At 43.8% G+C, this 20,385-nt stretch overlaps 3 protein-coding genes, 1 long non-coding RNA gene and 1 pseudogene across 5 annotated transcripts; 2 read left to right on the top strand and 3 right to left on the bottom strand.

The window, feature by feature from the left end:
• Positions 1 to 3,845: 3,845 nt before the first annotated feature.
• Positions 3,846 to 5,649, bottom strand: LOC134195957 (uncharacterized). The gene is made up of 3 exons (XM_062665043.1): positions 5,325 to 5,649; positions 5,106 to 5,206; positions 3,846 to 4,507 (listed from the first exon to the last, which is right to left on the bottom strand). The coding sequence occupies exons 1-3, from the start codon at positions 5,495 to 5,497 to the stop codon at positions 3,978 to 3,980; spliced, it is 804 nt and encodes a 267-aa protein (XP_062521027.1). The 5' UTR covers positions 5,498 to 5,649; the 3' UTR covers positions 3,846 to 3,977.
• A 3,565-nt stretch (positions 5,650 to 9,214) lies between these two features.
• On the top strand, positions 9,215 to 10,300 carry LOC134195763 (protein transport protein Sec61 subunit alpha-like; annotated as a pseudogene).
• Positions 10,301 to 11,597: 1,297 nt separating this feature from the next.
• LOC134195909 (uncharacterized) lies at positions 11,598 to 13,063 on the bottom strand. The gene has a single exon (XM_062665003.1). It carries the CDS (start codon positions 12,894 to 12,896, stop codon positions 11,895 to 11,897), a length of 1,002 nt encoding a protein of 333 aa, XP_062520987.1. The 5' UTR covers positions 12,897 to 13,063; the 3' UTR covers positions 11,598 to 11,894.
• Positions 12,917 to 16,365, bottom strand: LOC134195418 (uncharacterized). The gene is made up of 2 exons (XM_062664442.1): positions 15,586 to 16,365; positions 12,917 to 15,517 (listed from the first exon to the last, which is right to left on the bottom strand). Exons 1-2 carry the CDS (start codon positions 16,363 to 16,365, stop codon positions 12,917 to 12,919), a joined length of 3,381 nt encoding a protein of 1,126 aa, XP_062520426.1.
• A 39-nt stretch (positions 16,366 to 16,404) lies between these two features.
• LOC134195912 (uncharacterized) lies at positions 16,405 to 17,780 on the top strand. Of its 2 annotated transcripts, XR_009972452.1 has the most exons (7): positions 16,405 to 16,451; positions 16,513 to 16,618; positions 16,676 to 16,780; positions 16,849 to 17,067; positions 17,171 to 17,259; positions 17,334 to 17,456; positions 17,517 to 17,780. It is a non-coding gene; the product is annotated as an uncharacterized LOC134195912 (long non-coding RNA). The 2 variants fall into 2 exon arrangements; XR_009972451.1 differs by having other exon boundaries at positions 16,849 to 17,259.
• The last annotated feature ends 2,605 nt before the right edge of the window (positions 17,781 to 20,385 follow it).

Here is a 20,385-nt window from a genome sequence, read left to right as displayed (position 1 = left end):
GTGTGTGTGTGTGTGTGTGTGTGTGTGTGTGTGTGTGTGTGTGTGTGTGTGTGTGTGTGTGTGTGTGTGTGTGTGTGTGTGTGTGTGTGTGTGTGTGTGTGTGTGTGTGTGTGTGTGTGTGTGTGTGTGTGTGTGTGTGTGTGTGTGTGTGTGTGTGTGTGTGTGTGTGTGTGTGTGTGTGTGTGTGTGTGTGTGTGTGTGTGTGTGTGTGTGTGTGTGTGTGTGTGTGTGTGTGTGTGTGTGTGTGTGTGTGTGTGTGTGTGTGTGTGTGTGTGTGTGTGTGTGTGTGTGTGTGTGTGTGTGTGTGTGTGTGTGTGTGTGTGTGTGTGTGTGTGTGTGTGTGTGTGTGTGTGTGTGTGTGTGTGTGTGTGTGTGTGTGTGTGTGTGTGTGTGTGTGTGTGTGTGTGTGTGTGTGTGTGTGTGTGTGTGTGTGTGTGTGTGTGTGTGTGTGTGTGTGTGTGTGTGTGTGTGTGTGTGTGTGTGTGTGTGTGTGTGTGTGTGTGTGTGTGTGTGTGTGTGTGTGTGTGTGTGTGTGTGTGTGTGTGTGTGTGTGTGTGTGTGTGTGTGTGTGTGTGTGTGTGTGTGTGTGTGTGTGTGTGTGTGTGTGTGTGTGTGTGTGTGTGTGTGTGTGTGTGTGTGTGTGTGTGTGTGTGTGTGTGTGTGTGTGTGTGTGTGTGTGTGTGTGTGTGTGTGTGTGTGTGTGTGTGTGTGTGTGTGTGTGTGTGTGTGTGTGTGTGTGTGTGTGTGTGTGTGTGTGTGTGTGTGTGTGTGTGTGTGTGTGTGTGTGTGTGTGTGTGTGTGTGTGTGTGTGTGTGTGTGTGTGTGTGTGTGTGTGTGTGTGTGTGTGTGTGTGTGTGTGTGTGTGTGTGTGTGTGTGTGTGTGTGTGTGTGTGTGTGTGTGTGTGTGTGTGTGTGTGTGTGTGTGTGTGTGTGTGTGTGTGTGTGTGTGTGTGTGTGTGTGTGTGTGTGTGTGTGTGTGTGTGTGTGTGTGTGTGTGTGTGTGTGTGTGTGTGTGTGTGTGTGTGTGTGTGTGTGTGTGTGTGTGTGTGTGTGTGTGTGTGTGTGTGTGTGTGTGTGTGTGTGTGTGTGTGTGTGTGTGTGTGTGTGTGTGTGTGTGTGTGTGTGTGTGTGTGTGTGTGTGTGTGTGTGTGTGTGTGTGTGTGTGTGTGTGTGTGTGTGTGTGTGTGTGTGTGTGTGTGTGTGTGTGTGTGTGTGTGTGTGTGTGTGTGTGTGTGTGTGTGTGTGTGTGTGTGTGTGTGTGTGTGTGTGTGTGTGTGTGTGTGTGTGTGTGTGTGTGTGTGTGTGTGTGTGTGTGTGTGTGTGTGTGTGTGTGTGTGTGTGTGTGTGTGTGTGTGTGTGTGTGTGTGTGTGTGTGTGTGTGTGTGTGTGTGTGTGTGTGTGTGTGTGTGTGTGTGTGTGTGTGTGTGTGTGTGTGTGTGTGTGTGTGTGTGTGTGTGTGTGTGTGTGTGTGTGTGTGTGTGTGTGTGTGTGTGTGTGTGTGTGTGTGTGTGTGTGTGTGTGTGTGTGTGTGTGTGTGTGTGTGTGTGTGTGTGTGTGTGTGTGTGTGTGTGTGTGTGTGTGTGTGTGTGTGTGTGTGTGTGTGTGTGTGTGTGTGTGTGTGTGTGTGTGTGTGTGTGTGTGTGTGTGTGTGTGTGTGTGTGTGTGTGTGTGTGTGTGTGTGTGTGTGTGTGTGTGTGTGTGTGTGTGTGTGTGTGTGTGTGTGTGTGTGTGTGTGTGTGTGTGTGTGTGTGTGTGTGTGTGTGTGTGTGTGTGTGTGTGTGTGTGTGTGTGTGTGTGTGTGTGTGTGTGTGTGTGTGTGTGTGTGTGTGTGTGTGTGTGTGTGTGTGTGTGTGTGTGTGTGTGTGTGTGTGTGTGTGTGTGTGTGTGTGTGTGTGTGTGTGTGTGTGTGTGTGTGTGTGTGTGTGTGTGTGTGTGTGTGTGTGTGTGTGTGTGTGTGTGTGTGTGTGTGTGTGTGTGTGTGTGTGTGTGTGTGTGTGTGTGTGTGTGTGTGTGTGTGTGTGTGTGTGTGTGTGTGTGTGTGTGTGTGTGTGTGTGTGTGTGTGTGTGTGTGTGTGTGTGTGTGTGTGTGTGTGTGTGTGTGTGTGTGTGTGTGTGTGTGTGTGTGTGTGTGTGTGTGTGTGTGTGTGTGTGTGTGTGTGTGTGTGTGTGTGTGTGTGTGTGTGTGTGTGTGTGTGTGTGTGTGTGTGTGTGTGTGTGTGTGTGTGTGTGTGTGTGTGTGTGTGTGTGTGTGTGTGTGTGTGTGTGTGTGTGTGTGTGTGTGTGTGTGTGTGTGTGTGTGTGTGTGTGTGTGTGTGTGTGTGTGTGTGTGTGTGTGTGTGTGTGTGTGTGTGTGTGTGTGTGTGTGTGTGTGTGTGTGTGTGTGTGTGTGTGTGTGTGTGTGTGTGTGTGTGTGTGTGTGTGTGTGTGTGTGTGTGTGTGTGTGTGTGTGTGTGTGTGTGTGTGTGTGTGTGTGTGTGTGTGTGTGTGTGTGTGTGTGTGTGTGTGTGTGTGTGTGTGTGTGTGTGTGTGTGTGTGTGTGTGTGTGTGTGTGTGTGTGTGTGTGTGTGTGTGTGTGTGTGTGTGTGTGTGTGTGTGTGTGTGTGTGTGTGTGTGTGTGTGTGTGTGTGTGTGTGTGTGTGTGTGTGTGTGTGTGTGTGTGTGTGTGTGTGTGTGTGTGTGTGTGTGTGTGTGTGTGTGTGTGTGTGTGTGTGTGTGTGTGTGTGTGTGTGTGTGTGTGTGTGTGTGTGTGTGTGTGTGTGTGTGTGTGTGTGTGTGTGTGTGTGTGTGTGTGTGTGTGTGTGTGTGTGTGTGTGTGTGTGTGTGTGTGTGTGTGTGTGTGTGTGTGTGTGTGTGTGTGTGTGTGTGTGTGTGTGTGTGTGTGTGTGTGTGTGTGTGTGTGTGTGTGTGTGTGTGTGTGTGTGTGTGTGTGTGTGTGTGTGTGTGTGTGTGTGTGTGTGTGTGTGTGTGTGTGTGTGTGTGTGTGTGTGTGTGTGTGTGTGTGTGTGTGTGTGTGTGTGTGTGTGTGTGTGTGTGTGTGTGTGTGTGTGTGTGTGTGTGTGTGTGTGTGTGTGTGTGTGTGTGTGTGTGTGTGTGTGTGTGTGTGTGTGTGTGTGTGTGTGTGTGTGTGTGTGTGTGTGTGTGTGTGTGTGTGTGTGTGTGTGTGTGTGTGTGTGTGTGTGTGTGTGTGTGTGTGTGTGTGTGTGTGTGTGTGTGTGTGTGTGTGTGTGTGTGTGTGTGTGTGTGTGTGTGTGTGTGTGTGTGTGTGTGTGTGTGTGTGTGTGTGTGTGTGTGTGTGTGTGTGTGTGTGTGTGTGTGTGTGTGTGTGTGTGTGTGTGTGTGTGTGTGTGTGTGTGTGTGTGTGTGTGTGTGTGTGTGTGTGTGTGTGTGTGTGTGTGTGTGTGTGTGTGTGTGTGTGTGTGTGTGTGTGTGTGTGTGTGTGTGTGTGTGTGTGTGTGTGTGTGTGTGTGTGTGTGTGTGTGTGTGTGTGTGTGTGTGTGTGTGTGTGTGTGTGTGTGTGTGTGTGTGTGTGTGTGTGTGTGTGTGTGTGTGTGTGTGTGTGTGTGTGTGTGTGTGTGTGTGTGTGTGTGTGTGTGTGTGTGTGTGTGTGTGTGTGTGTGTGTGTGTGTGTGTGTGTGTGTGTGTGTGTGTGTGTGTGTGTGTGTGTGTGTGTGTGTGTGTGTGTGTGTGTGTGTGTGTGTGTGTGTGTGTGTGTGTGTGTGTGTGTGTGTGTGTGTGTGTGTGTGTGTGTGTGTGTGTGTGTGTGTGTGTGTGTGTGTGTGTGTGTGTGTGTGTGTGTGTGTGTGTGTGTGGTGTTGCGCAAGCTCGCGCGGTCACCTCTTCAAGGGAAGGTCTTTTACGACACAGTTGCAAATGAACTGCTCCCTGATATGCGAGTCTTTTAACATTCTTCCCGTCCCATTGATGATTGGAAGCAACTGCTGGGACACTAATTCGCTTGCCTTCACAGCGAATAAACCTTAATTAAAAGAACAACCACAATTGTAGTTAGCTAGCAAATATGTATCCAGAGTGCATGTATCATGCAGTATAGCGACATCAAACCTCAGATCGGAAGTTTCTAGCTCTGCAAAGTTGCTGTCTGCACTTTTCATAATATCGATAACTCTATTTTTGATATTGTCCTCGCTGTCAGGGCTAGAAAAAGTAAACTGTCCGTCAATGAGGATGGACTCGCTTGACTTCGTAAACGTTTCCTCTCCGGATTCGAATGCCCGCACAACAACCACTCTCTTCACGTAGCTTGCTGGCTTCTTGTCGGACTTTTTGTCTTTTCCGCGGTATGCTGAGGTTGATGTGCGTCTGCTGTATCCGCCACTTCGGCTTCGAACAGGTTGCTTGGGGTCAAAAAATGCAGACACTGAAGAAGTTTTCATTTTGTAGGGTTGGATTACTCTAGAGAGTTCTGCGGCCACGTCAGAAGTAACCCTTTCTAAGCTTGATCTTGCTGTAGACAGTCGTTCGGCAGTAGTGTCTAGGCAACTATTTCCTTCAGCAAAAACATTGCAATTAGTTTCGCTTTAGTGCGTCGCGTGTCGAACACATGCGTTCGAGTGCGTTGCAATTCTATGTCCAACTTCTGATGGCTTTTTTTAGCAACATAGAAACATGCGTATAAGGTACGCATCATCTTGTGCGCAATTATCTCAATCGGTCAACCATGCATTTATTCAAATCAGTCAATCAATTATCTAACTCTGCTAATTAACTAATCCATATGCGTTCTTTGCTTCTTCTGTCTTAATTAATTATTTACGCCGGGCTGCATGGTGTCATTACTATGACAACGGTAACACTGACAAACCGCATGCGGCGTCTTCTAGGAAACGAGAACAACCTACGCGACTGTTCCTAAAACACAGATATGAACCGGATGCACGTGGAAAGTTGAAATCCTGTGGTAAACTATCAGAACAAAGCATGCGTGGTGTACTACCTTCTGGCAGTGTGGTTTTGAGTAGAGAGTTGTAGCTTTTTGAAGTGAGGTGCTATGGACAACAATAATATTATACCGATCAAGCTAGGGTTGTTACGCACACTAGCTATGCGTACGTAATGACTAAACAATTATTGGATAAGACTTTTACCGGAAAAAGAAGCCTCATCTCGTTTAGCGCTAGATGATGCTAGTTGAGATTCTATTCCGATGGGCAGCTTTTCAGCGTCAAAGTAGAGTACATCGCCATCACTGCAAAGTTCACGATTAGAGCACGATAACGTTACTACAGAGTCATGCACAGTGTGCCACGCCCTATTACTACAGAGCACGTGGACTGTTGCAAAATTCATGAATGGCATCGTCTTACCGAATAACTTCAAGATCTTCGATCCGTCCTCCGAGCTCGTTGGTTATGCGTGTGGAATGTATGTCTAGACGAATGTTGGCGACTTCTAAAAGCTGCTCGATCGAACTCGGAACCTGTATTACCTGAACAGGCCAAACGCAATCTCTATAGACGTTCACTATATCTATATGCATAACATTTTGTAAGCTTAGTATTATAGCAACTTACGACGCCGTTTTTTGTCTCTCCAGCCTTTCTTACGACAACTCTCATCACGCCTTTGCAGTCAGTCAAAATGACACGTGTACAGTGGTGAAGAACAATGATAATAGTTTAATTAACTAATTATTGAGTTAATTAATAACGTGGCAAATACACCCTTTGAAATTAACGTCTAATTGATATTACTTTTTACATTACATTGCAATGCTTGTAAATTTATGCAATTTTGTTGTAAATTTATGCGATTCTGTTGTAAATATATGCGAATTTGCTGTGAATATATGCGATTCTGTTGTGAATATATGCGAATTTGTTGTGAATATATGCGAATTTGTTGGGAATATATGCGATTTAGTTGTGAATATATGCGATTTTGTTGTGAATTTATGCAATTCTGTTGTGAATATATGCGATTTGGTTGTAAATATATACGATTTGGTTGTAAATATATGCGATTTGGTTGTGAATTTATGCGATTCTGTTGCCATTCTGTTGTGATATATGCGATTCTGTTGTGAATATATGCGATTCTGTTGTGAATATATGCGAATTTGTTGTGAATATATGTGATTCTGTTGTGAATATATGCGAATTTGTTGTGAATATATGCGAATTTGTTGGGAATATATGCGATTTTGTTGTGAATATATGCGATTCTGTTGTGAGTATATGCGATTTGGTTGTAAATATATGCGATTTGGTTGTGAATTTATGCTATTCTGTTGCCATTCTGTTGTGATATATGCGATTCTGTTGTGAATATATGCGATTCTGTTGTGAATATATGCGATTCTGTTGTGAATATATGCGAATTTGTTGTGAATATATGCGATTCTGTTGTGAATATATGCAAATTTGTTGTGAATATATGCGAATTTGTTGGGAATATATATGCGATTTGGTTGTAAATATATGCGATTTGGTTGTGAATTTATGCTATTCTGTTGCCATTCTGTTGTGATATATGCGATTCTGTTGTGAATATATGCGATTCTGTTGTGAATATATGCGATTCTGTTGTGAATATATGCGAATTTGTTGTGAATATATGCGATTCTGTTGTGAATATATGCAAATTTGTTGTGAATATATGCGAATTTGTTGGGAATATATATGCGATTTGGTTGTAAATATATGCGATTTGGTTGTGAATTTATGCTATTCTGTTGCCATTCTGTTGTGATATATGCGATTCTGTTGTGAATATATGCGATTCTGTTGTGAATATATGCAATTTGGTTGTGAATATATGCAATTCTGTTGTGAGTATATGCGATTTGGTTGTAAATATATGCAATTTGGTTGTGAATATATGCGATTCTGTTGTGAATATATGCGATTTTGTTGTGAATATATGCGATTCTGTTGTGAATATATGCAATTTGGTTGTGAATATATGTGATTTGGATGTAAATGTATGCGATTTTGTTGTGAATATATGCGATTCTGTTGCCATTCTGTTGTGATATATGCCATTTTGTTGTGAATATATGCGATTCTTTTGTGAAAGTATGTGATTTGGTTGTGAATATATGTGATTCTGTTGCCATTCTGTTGTGAATATATGCGATTCTGTTGCGACTCTATTGTGAATACATACGATTTTGTTGTGAATCTAAGCGATTCTGTTGCGTCTCTGTTGTGAATCTATGCGATTCTGTTTTGGATTTATGTGATTCTGTTTTGGATTTATGCAATTCGGTTTTTGATATATGCAAACATGCTGTGAATCTATATGCGATTCAACCACACCTAAAGTTGTTCTTTCGCATCTATATTGAGCGTGAATTTTGCAACAATCGGCGTGCCATACTATTACGCTGTAATAGCTAAACGCTATCATAAACTGCCTGCTTTACTACGACACCAGTTGGCGAGAAACGCCGCCCAGGTCTGTGCCAGGCAAGCAAATATATATCTGAAATGCGTTACTTTTCCAACGGCCCAAGGTTTTGAGCGTCGAGTCAGCAATTTTTTTGGCCTTTGCTTTTTTGTGGCTGCGCCTATGCGAAAGCTGTGACTGATAAAACCTTCACATCTCATGCCTTCTAAAGCAAGCCCGCTGAACCTTGGACACTAGCTTTTGGCGAGAAAGAGGAGATCCGTCTGAAAATGTAAACAGTAGACCCCGACTTTTTCCTCGTTGCACGAGGGAGGAGAGCAAAGCAGATACTGGGAAAATGTTTTGTCTAGTGCAACCCAATGTTATAACAGCGCCGTAGCGAAACGCATCGGTTTTAGATTGCTTCAGCCAAAGACGAATCATCGTAGGAGAGGTGACAGTCGACGATGACGTCCCGAAGGGTGATGCGAACCCCCTCGTCAAAGCTCGCTAACGACTCTGCCGTGAATTCTTCCGCTCGCAAAAAGCCGAAAAATTCAGTGCAACACGCGGCCCAGAGCATGGTAATATCTCGTAGAGAACACCACTTAGACCACGGTCGTTGAGAACGTTGAGTTTAACTGCCGTAATGGGCAACCGAGGCTGTCGTCAGCAGATCCTTCAAGTCGTTGAATGCCGCAAAGGTTGTATGATAGCTTGCTAAGCTGAGCAGTAAATGGGTCGCCGCAGCCCGACTGAATATGGAGATGGCGAACCGCTGACAATTGTGACGTATTTTCCGATCTGCTAAGTAAGACACAAGGAGGCAAAGCGCGCGCTCAGACGCGGGAAGAGGAACAATAGCCACTTGGTTGCAGAAAAATAGTTCAAGTAGCTCGGTTGCCCAGATTGATAGACGGCGCTAGACCCGATGAAAAGAAGTGACGAGAAGAGTTCTCTACGCGCAATATTTTCATTCAATTTCCGGTGACATGACTAAGCCGGGCACCTCTGGCGAAACCGGGGAGGGAGTGCTTTTGAGCTGTGAACACAAAGAAAGCGCTCTTTCAGCACGGTTTCGAGATTCAGCATTTGCGATAGTATTAGCATTTCTCGAATTTTGAACGGATTTCCACGTAAAGGAAAAGTATGCAGCTAGAAAGTGCAAAGCTCGCAGAAGATGCATAATCAGCGGAACGCGGCTGGGGCGTCTTTCTAGCTCAGAAACCACTTACTGTTTAGTTGTCGCATTCAAACAAGACCCGCTGCCCTCACAATTCCTTGCCCCATACTGTCGCGGCCAGGAGCAAAGGAAGAAATTCTTTTTCTGTGATAGACCGTGAGCGCCACAGGTCGCTCCACTCCCACTGTAGCCAATTGTTCAAGCAACTTGGGCCGCATCCTCACCTGCCCGATGCGTCGGAGCGAACAGAAACCATTGGCCGTGCCCGACCCAGAAGCTGCAGCATAAACGAATCATTGCAGTCAGTCATAAATATGTCCCACCAGTGCAGATCGGCTAACGTTTCTTTATTGAGTCGCACGCGATAATGGAAATGTTTTACGCGTGTTGACAAATTGATGAGTCTGCGAATGAATAGGCGTCCTGGAGAATGCCGATCAGCGACAGCAGCTCTCTCTTCGTGCATGAACGACGCCTGAGCCAATAGCATGGAAGGATTTCAGCACTGCTAATATTAACACAGGATGTTATAAGCGTTACCAATCCTTTTATGGTGACTTAGGACTTTACCAAATTGATTATTTTGCAGGGACTGAGTTTGAAGGAACTGTTATTGCTCTCTTTAATTTGCTGGCTACTCGTGGTGACAAAGCTCGTGCTCTACTAGAAGCGTTTTATCGACAAAATCTGCCCAATCTGATGAGTATTTTTACAACAGTGCTTGTCTCTTCTCAGTTGTCGTCTACTTTCAGGTAAGTTATCCCAGTTGTATATTAAATAATTGGATTGGATATCATGCATTGTTTTTCTCTATTGAATAGTTAGGAATTTAGGGTTGACCTTCCCATCAAGTCTTCTCGTTATCGTGGTCAAACCAGCACTTACCCCATTAAGCTTTTCTACACATCAAACATTCCTATTCTTCCTCTAGTGATTTAACGTTTTTGTCACCAGGAAAAGTGATCGAAACTGTTTGTCTTTTAGAGTGCTCTAGAGTCTAACTTGTATGTCATCTCTCAATGGTTGTCAGCTAAGTTAAGTGGATTTGTTCTTGTCAGCCTGTAAGGAGGTTAGCAGGTGTTACCGTTTGTTTTAGTCAAATAGTATTCAGTTGATCAAGTCTTTTATTTTTAGGAGGTTGGAGGGGGCGGACCTGCCAGATCTTATCCTGTAGGAGTTGTGCTACTACATGTCTCCTCCTCGGACTGTGTCTCGTGTAATAGAAGATCTTATTTATGTGGTTATCTGCAGAATGTTTATGCTTGAATCCTGTGCTTTCTTCTCGAAGGCTTGGATTGATGTGTCTGGATGTTTAGTGAAAGACATACACGAACAGTTGCTGGAAGTGTGGTACATGTGTATTTGTGATGTGGTCGCTGTAGGTGGCTAAGCAACTGAAGGAGCAGCAAATGGCTATGAGGTACCACAGAGAAACAAGCATGATTAAGGAGCTGAATAGGTTTGTTAAGGTGTCAATAATTGTATGGTAATTTGTCATTTTAGTATGGTGCAGGTACATTCCAACTGTTTCTGCCTTTGGTGGACTCTGCTTTGGTGCACTTTCCGTCCTTGCTGACTTTTTTGGGTAAATCAGTAGCTGCAGTATATTTTTGTGAATGAAGACTACAAGCTATGGTATGGTTTGATTTGTATAGGTGCTATTGGCTCTGGTACTGGAATTCTTTTGGCTGTTACCATCATTTATCAGTATTCAAATTTTTTGTGAAAGAACAGAGTGAAATGGAAGGATTTGGAGCCATTTTCTTCTAGTCATTGTAGTAGGTCTCTGGCTGTGGTGTAGCAAGTGTGTCAATAATGTGATTCTGTTCCTAGCAGAATGGTTTCTCTCATCGAAAATTAATATATCCACCAACCCTCATACCCTTCCTTTTGACGGTAGGAATTGCGTTAACACCTAGATAGTAGCTACCTATAAGCGAAGAAACGGTTAAAATAAATTTCTCCAGTCGTCCATGATTTAGCACGTAGAGTGGCCTCCATTTACAATCTCACTGTAGGGCGGGTTCACGTGTAGTCTCTTGCACAGCCGCTCTTAAAGCGCTCGCCAGGAGTACGTGGAGGTCAGTCTTGTTTCCTTTTTTTGTGAAATTCTGCTTGTAGGAAAGCAAACTGCATTTACAATCAAGGTTCGTAGCATACCGTACGTGTACTGTATAGACATGCTAAAAGCTAGAACAATGTGTATGCGGAGTATATTGTAGCCTTCTGGGAATGCATAAATATGCTTCGTGATCATACACGTACATGCAGACTGGACCTAAGACTAGCTGAAAGTGGAGTGTTTGGAGATGTTTATTAAGCACTGAAACAGAGCATGATCTGTTTACGGCGCAGTAGAGCCGTTTGGTGTCGTGTAGTTCCTACGTTTCAAACGTCCGTTTGTGGAACGCTCTCTAAGCCTGCAAGCTGTAAATGACTGCATGGATGTGGTCATCATGCCCTTGAGGTTTTTTATCACAGCTGTTGTTAATCCTCCTCTGGTGATGTTAAAGTTGCAGCGGATGCAGTCGTTGTCGCTAAAACCTTTGATTGTGAGGCGCTCATGCTGTCGATGCTCCATATACGCTTGAGAGGTGTCGGTCGTGTCGTCTGGTCTAAACAATGAGCCCTACTAGTGAATTGTACTTGCTTCATTTTCACGTGAAATTCAGATGGTTGAGCAGTGCAAAATATTGGTAATGATTAACCTAATTAAAGCACTGTAAAATACGTTTATTTGGTTAGCAGCAGCAGCAGCAGACGACTGTTCTTTTGATTAATTAATGTGTTGCCTGCCTTTCCTTCATGCGTTGCTCGTCTTTGCTGCTCTCAAATGCATAGCTTACGCGTGTGTTTTGTGTCTAATTAAAGTTATAAGATGTGTACTTAGCGCTCCTCGGGTCTCAGGATTGAGGTCGTTCTGTTGTGGAAATCTGGCATGTTGCGTTGTTTACCAAATAATTATTAATTTAACGAAGGAAATTCAAGTATCTAACCTAACCGAGTAATAAGGGTTGCGTCATAGTCCAGGCATTTTGTGACAAATTTTGAGTCAACCTGAAACTAATTGCAATACAAACTTTTTCAAGTGTTTTGTATACAGAAAAGTGTCCTCTATAACATACTAAAAGTCTTAAGGAATATCTGCAGGGGAAAGTGTCAAAAAAGTGGTCATCTGCTAACATACTCGTTGCCGATTCTACACCATCTTTTATTGTATATATACCAATGTTTTAGTAGGATTGTAAATTAGTTTAAACTTTCCGTGTTTTTTCAACTACTTAATTGTAAAGGCTATAGTATAATAAGTAGATAAAAGATTTATGAGATGTAATAGTTACTATAGTCAATAATTATTATGTATTCAATCATTGTTATTGTCTTCTTCTTCATCATCACCATTATGATCATCAACATCAACACCTTCTTCATATGTCAGCCAGTCTGAGTTTATACAGTCAGATCCTCTGCAGTTGCCACAGGCAGGGGAGCATTTCACATTGTGCTTCTTGCATGTACACCTTAATGTACTGCAATCAGTCTGACAATTACACCTTATCATACGTAGGAGCTCATCAGGAGCTGGAGGCAAGTCAGTCTGGACTGGCTTAAGTCCTTCTTCACTCTCTCTCCACCCCCATTCTACTGGCGTAAGTACAACACCAGAACCTTTCCATTGTTGTATCTGAAAGTATACACGGAGACTGTGGTACTTTGCTGCAGCTGAAGTAGGTGGCAGAGTCTGTGGTTGAATATGAGATGTTTTATTAGCCACCTTCGCGCAGAAATGCGTATAACGCAGCGAATCAAGTCTTTCTGCAGGTTTTCCATTGTATAAACAAACCAATGCTTGCTCCCCTGCAACAACAACATCTTCAGGAAAAGCTGACTGTGCATCGAACACCTTAGCTTGCTCTCGAAAGTGTGTACTTGATTTGAACTTCTTAAGGGAAGTTCCTTTTCCAATGTCATACAGGTGGGAGGTTGTATCACATCCAAGGATGGCATGCAGAAAGAGCATGTGAGTGCATATTTCACGGCCTAGCTGTTCCTTGACAACCTGGATGTTCCACACGCGCGGTTTCTTTGTGCTCTTCTTTGGCTCTGGTCGGAAAAACACTCTGTGAGAGTGCAAGCTTGAGTGATAGCACAACAGGATAAGAAGGTCTGTGTCATCACCAACCAGGATAGTGGTCGACATTATAGCAGACTCCACTGATTTTTGTACAATTAGCAAATCAGCATCCCCTGGAGCATGATGCACTTTGCAGTTTTTCATCTCTAGTTGATCTCCGAGCATTTTGATGAACTGCTGCTTGTTGGTCTTGTTGGCCAAAAACTTAGCCTTCGACATTGTAAGCTGCATATTGCTGGTAAATGCTACAGTTACTCCAGCATGCCCTTTGTTCGCCTTTCATGCATTGTGTCTTTCGTGGATTTGCCACTGTAACCATCAAACACGACAACTGCTTCTCCATACTTTTTTGAGACATACCTTGTGTACACTGAGCATATCTCTTGGTATGTTGCCCCTCGCGTCCATGGGATGCGGTGAATGAGCGCACCGCCATCCAGCACATGCTGGACTTCTCCAGATATCTCAGAAATGTCTGGTGCCAATAGATTCCAGATGGCATTTGCCAGCACTGGCTTCTGTGGCTCCCGAAGAAGTAGTGATGAGTCAAAGAGGGCTGGTGGATAACTGCATAGCTCATACCTGAAGACATCTTCAAAATTTTCAGTTGCCTTTGCAGCAATTATCGTGAGTCTCTGGAAAAGAAGTTGTGGGTCAATCTGCACTTTAATGCCATCAACCTTGACTGCATTCTTCGTGTCTAGAGTGATGACCTGGTCTTTCCTCTTGAAATTATATTCTGCAGCAGTCTTCCCCTCCATGCTAATCAGAACTGCATTTCGAACATCTTTTGCTTTGTCAACATTGACGGTGCTGTGTGCATGTACTCCTATGGAGATGCTTCTTAGACTGGTATCGGAAGTGAAGGGGTTCATATCTCGAAGATACTTGAGAATTTTGTGGGTATCTTTCCAGTCAGGAGCTTGTCTAGCCTTGGTTATATCTTTGTTTTGCTCTCCTGTGTTGTAGCTAACCCCAGTCAGCTCTTGCATGGCACAGTTCACGTCAGCACAAGCTGGCTTAGACAACAACCATGTCAAGCGTTGCTGCTCGGTCATCCCTCGTCCTCTTGTGAGACCCCCGCTGGTCTTCAGGCTTCTCATGAGCACCTGCTCGATGATGAGATCCGAGGACAAGCCAGCCCAATAACGATTACTTCGTCTCACCACATGAAGACCTTCTAAAAAATGTTGATACACATCTGGATGATCATTGCGGAGATTAGACATTCGCTGCAGATATATCCATGCAGACTTTGTGTAGTGGTTGTGCCCACATGCGGCCAAGTAAGGGAGCATTTCTGAAACAGTTTGGAGATGCAATTCCCAGTTGCCAGTACGCTCTGCTCGGATATACTTGCGAAGTATATCAACCATATCTATGTACTGCAACCAAAGTGTAGCAGTCCTAGATGACTTCATGGATTCGGTTTCTCTTTGAACAGCATCACCGATTCTGGTTAGGACACCAGACTGGCAAACTTGATCTGCAGACATTAAACCCTGCATCACCTTCTCATAGAGAACAGCAGCTTCATCCAGGTCTGGATGTCTAGCAGACTTCTCGTGTGATGAAGTTGTAGCTTCTAAAATCTCTTCTGTTTCCACATTCCCAGTTTCTGGGTCATCTGAACTTCTGGGTAAAGGCACATTAAACGTTTTGGCCAGCACCAAGGCACTGAGGACTGCATCAACAATAAGATGTGCCCGTACTGCTCGAGAAATTGCCTTGCCAGTAAGCATGTGTATTACTGCATTGGGTGCGTAAATCAAGTGCAGCAATTCTTGTAATCCAGATGCAGCCATGAGATGGCCAATACACCCAAGGTAACTCATTTCTGTATGAAAACCTCCCAGACGAAGGACAATATCTTTCAATTCACTTCCCACTGACTCGGTTACAATAATCATTAGAGACTTCCAAAATAGTGGTTGATCAAACGTGATAACAGGTGTAACATTGTGGCGACGTGCATGCTTACATACATATTTCAGTGTTGAGTAGACACATGTGACATCACTGGGATTCATGTCAATCATTGGTAGAAACATCATAGACGATCTCCCAGGGTGATTGCCTTGATGCACAAGTTTCATCATCCCAGACCACATTGGCGTTGGCGATCCAGTCATGATGAAAGTCTTCCAAAGAATATCAAGATGTGCTGTTGGATCCGGGGCTTTTATTTCTTTCAGCTTGTGGAACATCAGTGCAGTCATGCCAATGCTTTCTTCTTTGCGATACAAAATCGGAACTTGTCCAACCATCGCTATGTCCTTCCATGAGACTTTTGCCCTACAGATTCGTTTGCTTTCCTTTGTTGCAGGGTTTATGGCCGCTATCATTCCCATACCATGAAAGGTATCATTACCATCGAATGTTTGGATGTTGTGGTCTACATTGTCTGCAACATACTGAATGAACTGAAATGTGAAGTTAGGTATGTCTGTCCGATGGGTTAGCACAGCGTTTCTTTCAAATTGGTGTACTTCCTGGTAGGAGCAGCAAAAACCATGACGGTGCAGCGAGTCAATGAGGAATCGCGATGCAAAATGATGATATAGCTGCACACCTAGACCAACCTGTAGTGGTGCCAGTAACACTCGTGGTCGAGCTGCCTGCATTATTGCTTGTCCAATGGAGGCAATTTTTTCCTGAACTCCTTTTCCCACAATCAGTCCTTCAAGCAATACTCTCAAGGTTTCTGGTAGGAAGTTGATGCATTCATCAGAACCTAACTCATCACAAGTTGGATAGACTTTGTGAGATGTTTCCACTGCCTTGATGTCGTCCCTAATCAGTTTAGCAGCAGTTTCTACTATCTTCATTATTTCTGTGTCAAGATCAGCTTTCTGTTGATTGTAGAAGTCATGGAGCACCGCTCTGGCCTTGTTTCTAAAGGTAACGACGTTGGGCTTACCGTTGATCTCAGTTTCAATGATGGTATCTCCAAAATATTCCTGGAGTTTCTGCTGCATGTGTGTGTAGCTGTATGCACCAGATTATCTTCCATACGGCCAATTAGATCATGGATCGTGATCTGTTCGTCATCATTTTCTTCAAGAAAACTAGCAACCTCCAGAAATGCATCTGTCCTTTCTTTATCTTTTGGGCGACCTAATTTTGCCCTTTTCGAGCTGCTCATTTCTTGCTGATAAATTGCTGGTATCTGTTTCTTCGTACGAAAATTTACACTACACCCTCCGTGGTACACTGCATCTGCAGCATGAAGATCATGAATATGCAAAAGGCTTGCTTGTACAGCATCTGCCCAGGTATCACCTCTTTCATGACACATTGCTAGAATTGTGTTCCTCAATTCGACTGTTTGCACAGGGAAAACATTAGAACTTCTTCTCTTTCTACCCAACTTCGCTGGTGTGCCACAGAAGAAACAATCCGTGCTGAAGTTAAACTGCTTTTCTGCTGACCTAAGTTGATGCCTTGCAGTGTCTACAGCTGTACCATATTTTTGCTTGCCTAGTTTAGCAATTCTGGCTATTTGTTGAGGGTTGCAGTATTTTCGACGGCATTCTTGGTGTACTTGTTGCCCAGCTAGAGAGTGGATAGTGTCATTCCTGGAATCACTTGCCTTGTTGATACTTGCACTTCCCTTTTCTCCCAGAGTAGCAGTTGGTGATGTCTCTTCTAAAGGTTGTTTGCAGATGATACAATCTTCAGACACCTCTAACGCGTCCATTGCCACGTTGACAAATCTAAAATTCCCGGATATACGGGAACGTCGACGCTGGCTTCTACTCGTGATGTCGATCATGGTCTGAAGGAGTGAGTAACGGAGAAGTCAAAAGGATAGACTGTTTTAGAGAGGTAATCGTAACCTTTCCAGAGTGGTTTCTACATGAGAACACCACGATAATCCGGAAACGACGGAGTTTTCGATCACGTTCTAGTCTAATCGCCGATTGAGAAGCCTTGAACAAGTCTCCAGTGAGGTATTTGTTCTTCACTATAGTGTTTCTACAGTATACAATGCGATATCTGTGTTTCAGAAGAACTGTAAGTTAGACATAGAGAGAGTTTTGGAGGTCACGTGATTTGAACACTACCAGAGATGATACGCTCACTTCCCCTCAAAGAATTCACTAAGACTTTTAGTATGTTATAGAGCACACTTTTCTATGTAGGAAACAGTTGAGAGAGTTTGTATTGCAATTTGTTTAAGGTCAAACCATATAATGCCTGGACTATCAGGGTGCGGCACAGGTTTGTGATTAGCAAACTCGATTTTACGGTACACAAGCAAGTGGTAAAAGGTTTTCGAATTATATTTTGAGAAACTCGGTGAATCCTGAGCTCAAGTGTCGTGTTGTGTTGTTGGCATCTCGCTAAACGAGGCAGAACGAGTGGCTGGAGCTTGTTGGGTTTTGGCTGCGGAAACAAGGTTGATAATGCTATTAGAAGTAACGGTAACCGAATAGTCAATAACATAAACAGCGAGTGATTCGTCAATGACATAAACTCATAAAGCGTCATGTAACTTCAAGGTAACCGCCCAGCACTCTGCGTCAGACGGTCGATCAGAGCGCATCTGGTGTCCCTATTTTTTACTACACCACAGAGCATCTTGTCAAGCGTGAGTTTCTTGTACCTGGTTCTCCTACACTGCGAAATTGTTCATCTTTTTTAAAGTTTATTGTTATATTTCAGATGGCGAGCGATTGGTGCTGTATTTTCTTGGTCGTCGCTGTTTTCCAACTAGCAGATGCGTCGCATTTTCGTGGCGCTACTATCAATTGGAGGTCTATTGCTACTCCAGCAGAACCGGGAAAGGTGAGACTCTCCTCACGTCTGCCTATAGGCTGAAAAACGGTGTGCTGTCTATTTGTGCAGGGTCTGTTATACATTTTTACACTAACTGACTTTGCAGCGCAGAAACACACAATATCTTGTGTACAAACTTTGATGGTTGACTCGCTGTTCGCTGGAACGTTTCAATAGATCCGTCCGCACCGGAACTTGCTAGTTCCTAGAAGCCCTAGAGACCTTGAAGCTGTACCCACGCAATTGTTGTCGCATGTGTTACATTTCGGGTGAATAGACAGACAACGGGTCGTGTGACTCTCGCTAAGATTTAGTTTATGCTGGTGTCATCGTAGGGATTGGCAAAAGGATCTGTAGTATGCGATTGGACTGTTTAGACTTTTCATCAAACATGTTGGATACTAGAGGCATGCAAGAATGCAAGAACGGAATAGTCTAGTTCCATTGTCTAAATGTTGATGCAACCAGTCAAGGCAGCAGAAAAGGGCGTGAAGCTCCGTACATCCTGGGCGACTAGATATGGCTGCACCTTATTCTGGTACTGACGCCTATTGTTGATGATATCTCCTATTGAATATCAATGGGAGGGACTTGGAGTTGATAGCTCTTTTACTTACAATCAACAGTCAGACTAGAGTACTGTTGGTACATTTTCTATTGAAAAGTTACAAACTAGTGTAGAGACGATGGTTCTTGTACACCCGTAGAGGAGCGCAGCGGTCGTGCTTCTTGGGAACTGTCCAATTACGCGATGTCATTACGATTACTCCTATGCCACGCTTACTGCCTTGCTATACATGCTGTGTAGGATTCTCAACGTAGTCTCAAACAAAAACCATTTTAGGCTCTGCTAGACTATCTGATAAACAAAAAATAGCTGCTGCACGGCACTAGACCGAACTACGTACGCCACTGAACTCAGTCAGCACCCTTTTTGGCGACGCCATTTCTGATAACGTGATAAACCTTACACACTTAGAAGGATGCATACAATTCAGTTACCTACTCATCAAATATGCAAGCTACTACCCCCAAGTTTGGGTGTGACCACACAAATGACACATGCGCGTGTGGAAACGGACTGCATTGAGTTTAGTGTAATTGAAAAGCACCCGCAGCTAGGTTGGTACAGGAGCAACTGCGTAGCACCTAGACGTCTCTAGCCTTCAACGGGTCGTAGTTGACAACCGTTTCACTTCAAAACACGCTTTTTCTGTCATACACGACGTAGGCTTTAGATACGTACTAACACTAGCTAGAACAGCTAACTTTGTTACCGATCTGACAGTCAGTCACTATTCCGCAATGTCTGGCACTGGACCCAGACGCAATTCCTGCATATGCGGATGGACTGGCCATGCGTAGTTGCGCAGACGTAGAGTGGTGGATTTGGAGCGGTTCACACAACGGGTAGACGGGTCAGGGGGCTCCAGTAACTGCCGAAACCGTCCAAGTTTGACTTTGGCAGGTTTATATAGAGTAAAGATAGAGTAGAGTCCATTTTAGGATAGAGTAATGTATGCTAGCAAGAATTTTTTCAGTCCTTATTTAATTTAATAAATACATATTGAGCGTATGTAATCATTCCGGAAACAGACGGAACGCCCTCTTTAAAATCTTCCTGGCTGTTAGGGTTGTTGTGGACGTTAGAACCACACACGTAAACAACAAACAAAACAACACAGCAATGTGCAACAACAGTTGCGTCTTTTTTGGTGTTTTTTCTGTAATGTCTCACTAGTAATACGTACATTGGATATCATAATTGAAGGGGTAGACAGCTCCTCCCTCAAGTTTCGCTTAGACTTGGATCCACTATGTGAAGGGCCACACTGTGTGAGTAGGCTAGACAAGTGGAAGCTTACGTAATCAATGGCCGTCGGCTAGAACTGAAATTCATTGAAGGGTCGATTCTACGCGAGCGTACATTTTTGTTGTCTCGTTAGAGTTGCGAGTTTAATGCAGCACATACCTTTAGGGTTTAGCAGAAAGAGTCAGGCACGTGTGGGTAAACAATTCTAAGGGTGTGGCGCGCGTTAGCTAATTAAAGTTGAGTTAAACATATAGTGCACGCACTCGCGCGCGACAAACGACAATAGTACATATCAACTACCTGCAAGCAAAAGCAATATGCTGAATATTGTGTACACACCACTTGTTGGTGTATTTCCTGTAAGACTTTAGAATTGATGCAAACTCTTGTGAGCTTGCATGACAACGTTCTACGTTGATCCTATAGAATTTCACCTGGGCTGCAGTACTGCGTTAATTAAACTTAAGAGTTAGGAGTTTTGAAGCAGTTAGAAAATTTGGGTGCTGGTATTGTACTATGGCAAATGCTAATGGTTGAACATTCACACACAATTTGAGATGCGAGTTACGTGATATGCGGGCTACTTGAGATGTGGATTACTTGGTATGCGAGATACTTGCATAAGTAGATCCGTGCGGAGAGACTGGGGTACGTCCCCCCGTTGGGGATTGAAACTATCTTCTATATGAATTGATCTATTAGTATACGTACCGTGTACTTCAAAAATAAATTCCGAATGCTACAGAATTCCAATCTGAGCTTAGAGGCTGATGACACAGGACCTTGAAAATAGTGCTATTGTAATGCGTTTGCTGACAAGCGGCCAAGACGGATGCTGCTACAATCGATCCCCACTTCTTTACCTAGAGAAAAATCGAAACTAGACTGATAGGGTTTGTTTTCTGACGTTTCCTTGTTCATAACAAATATAGTTGGTAATGTGCAATTATTCTGCTGCGGTACGTTATGTGTGAAAGAAAATATGTTGTGTTTTGTTATGCCACTCCATGATGGGCAAGTGGAGTCTTTACCCCATCTGGTCGCCTACCAAACCGGCAGGTGAGCTTAGCAGGGTACATGTTTCTGCGTAGTCCACACGGCGATCAATGAGTAGCCAATTCGATA

This window comes from Corticium candelabrum, chromosome 20, assembly GCF_963422355.1.
Source record: "Corticium candelabrum chromosome 20, ooCorCand1.1, whole genome shotgun sequence".
NCBI lineage: Eukaryota > Metazoa > Porifera > Homoscleromorpha > Homosclerophorida > Plakinidae > Corticium > Corticium candelabrum.
The sequence above is the reverse complement of the archived record's forward strand: the minus strand, read 5'-3'. Positions and strand labels throughout refer to the sequence as shown.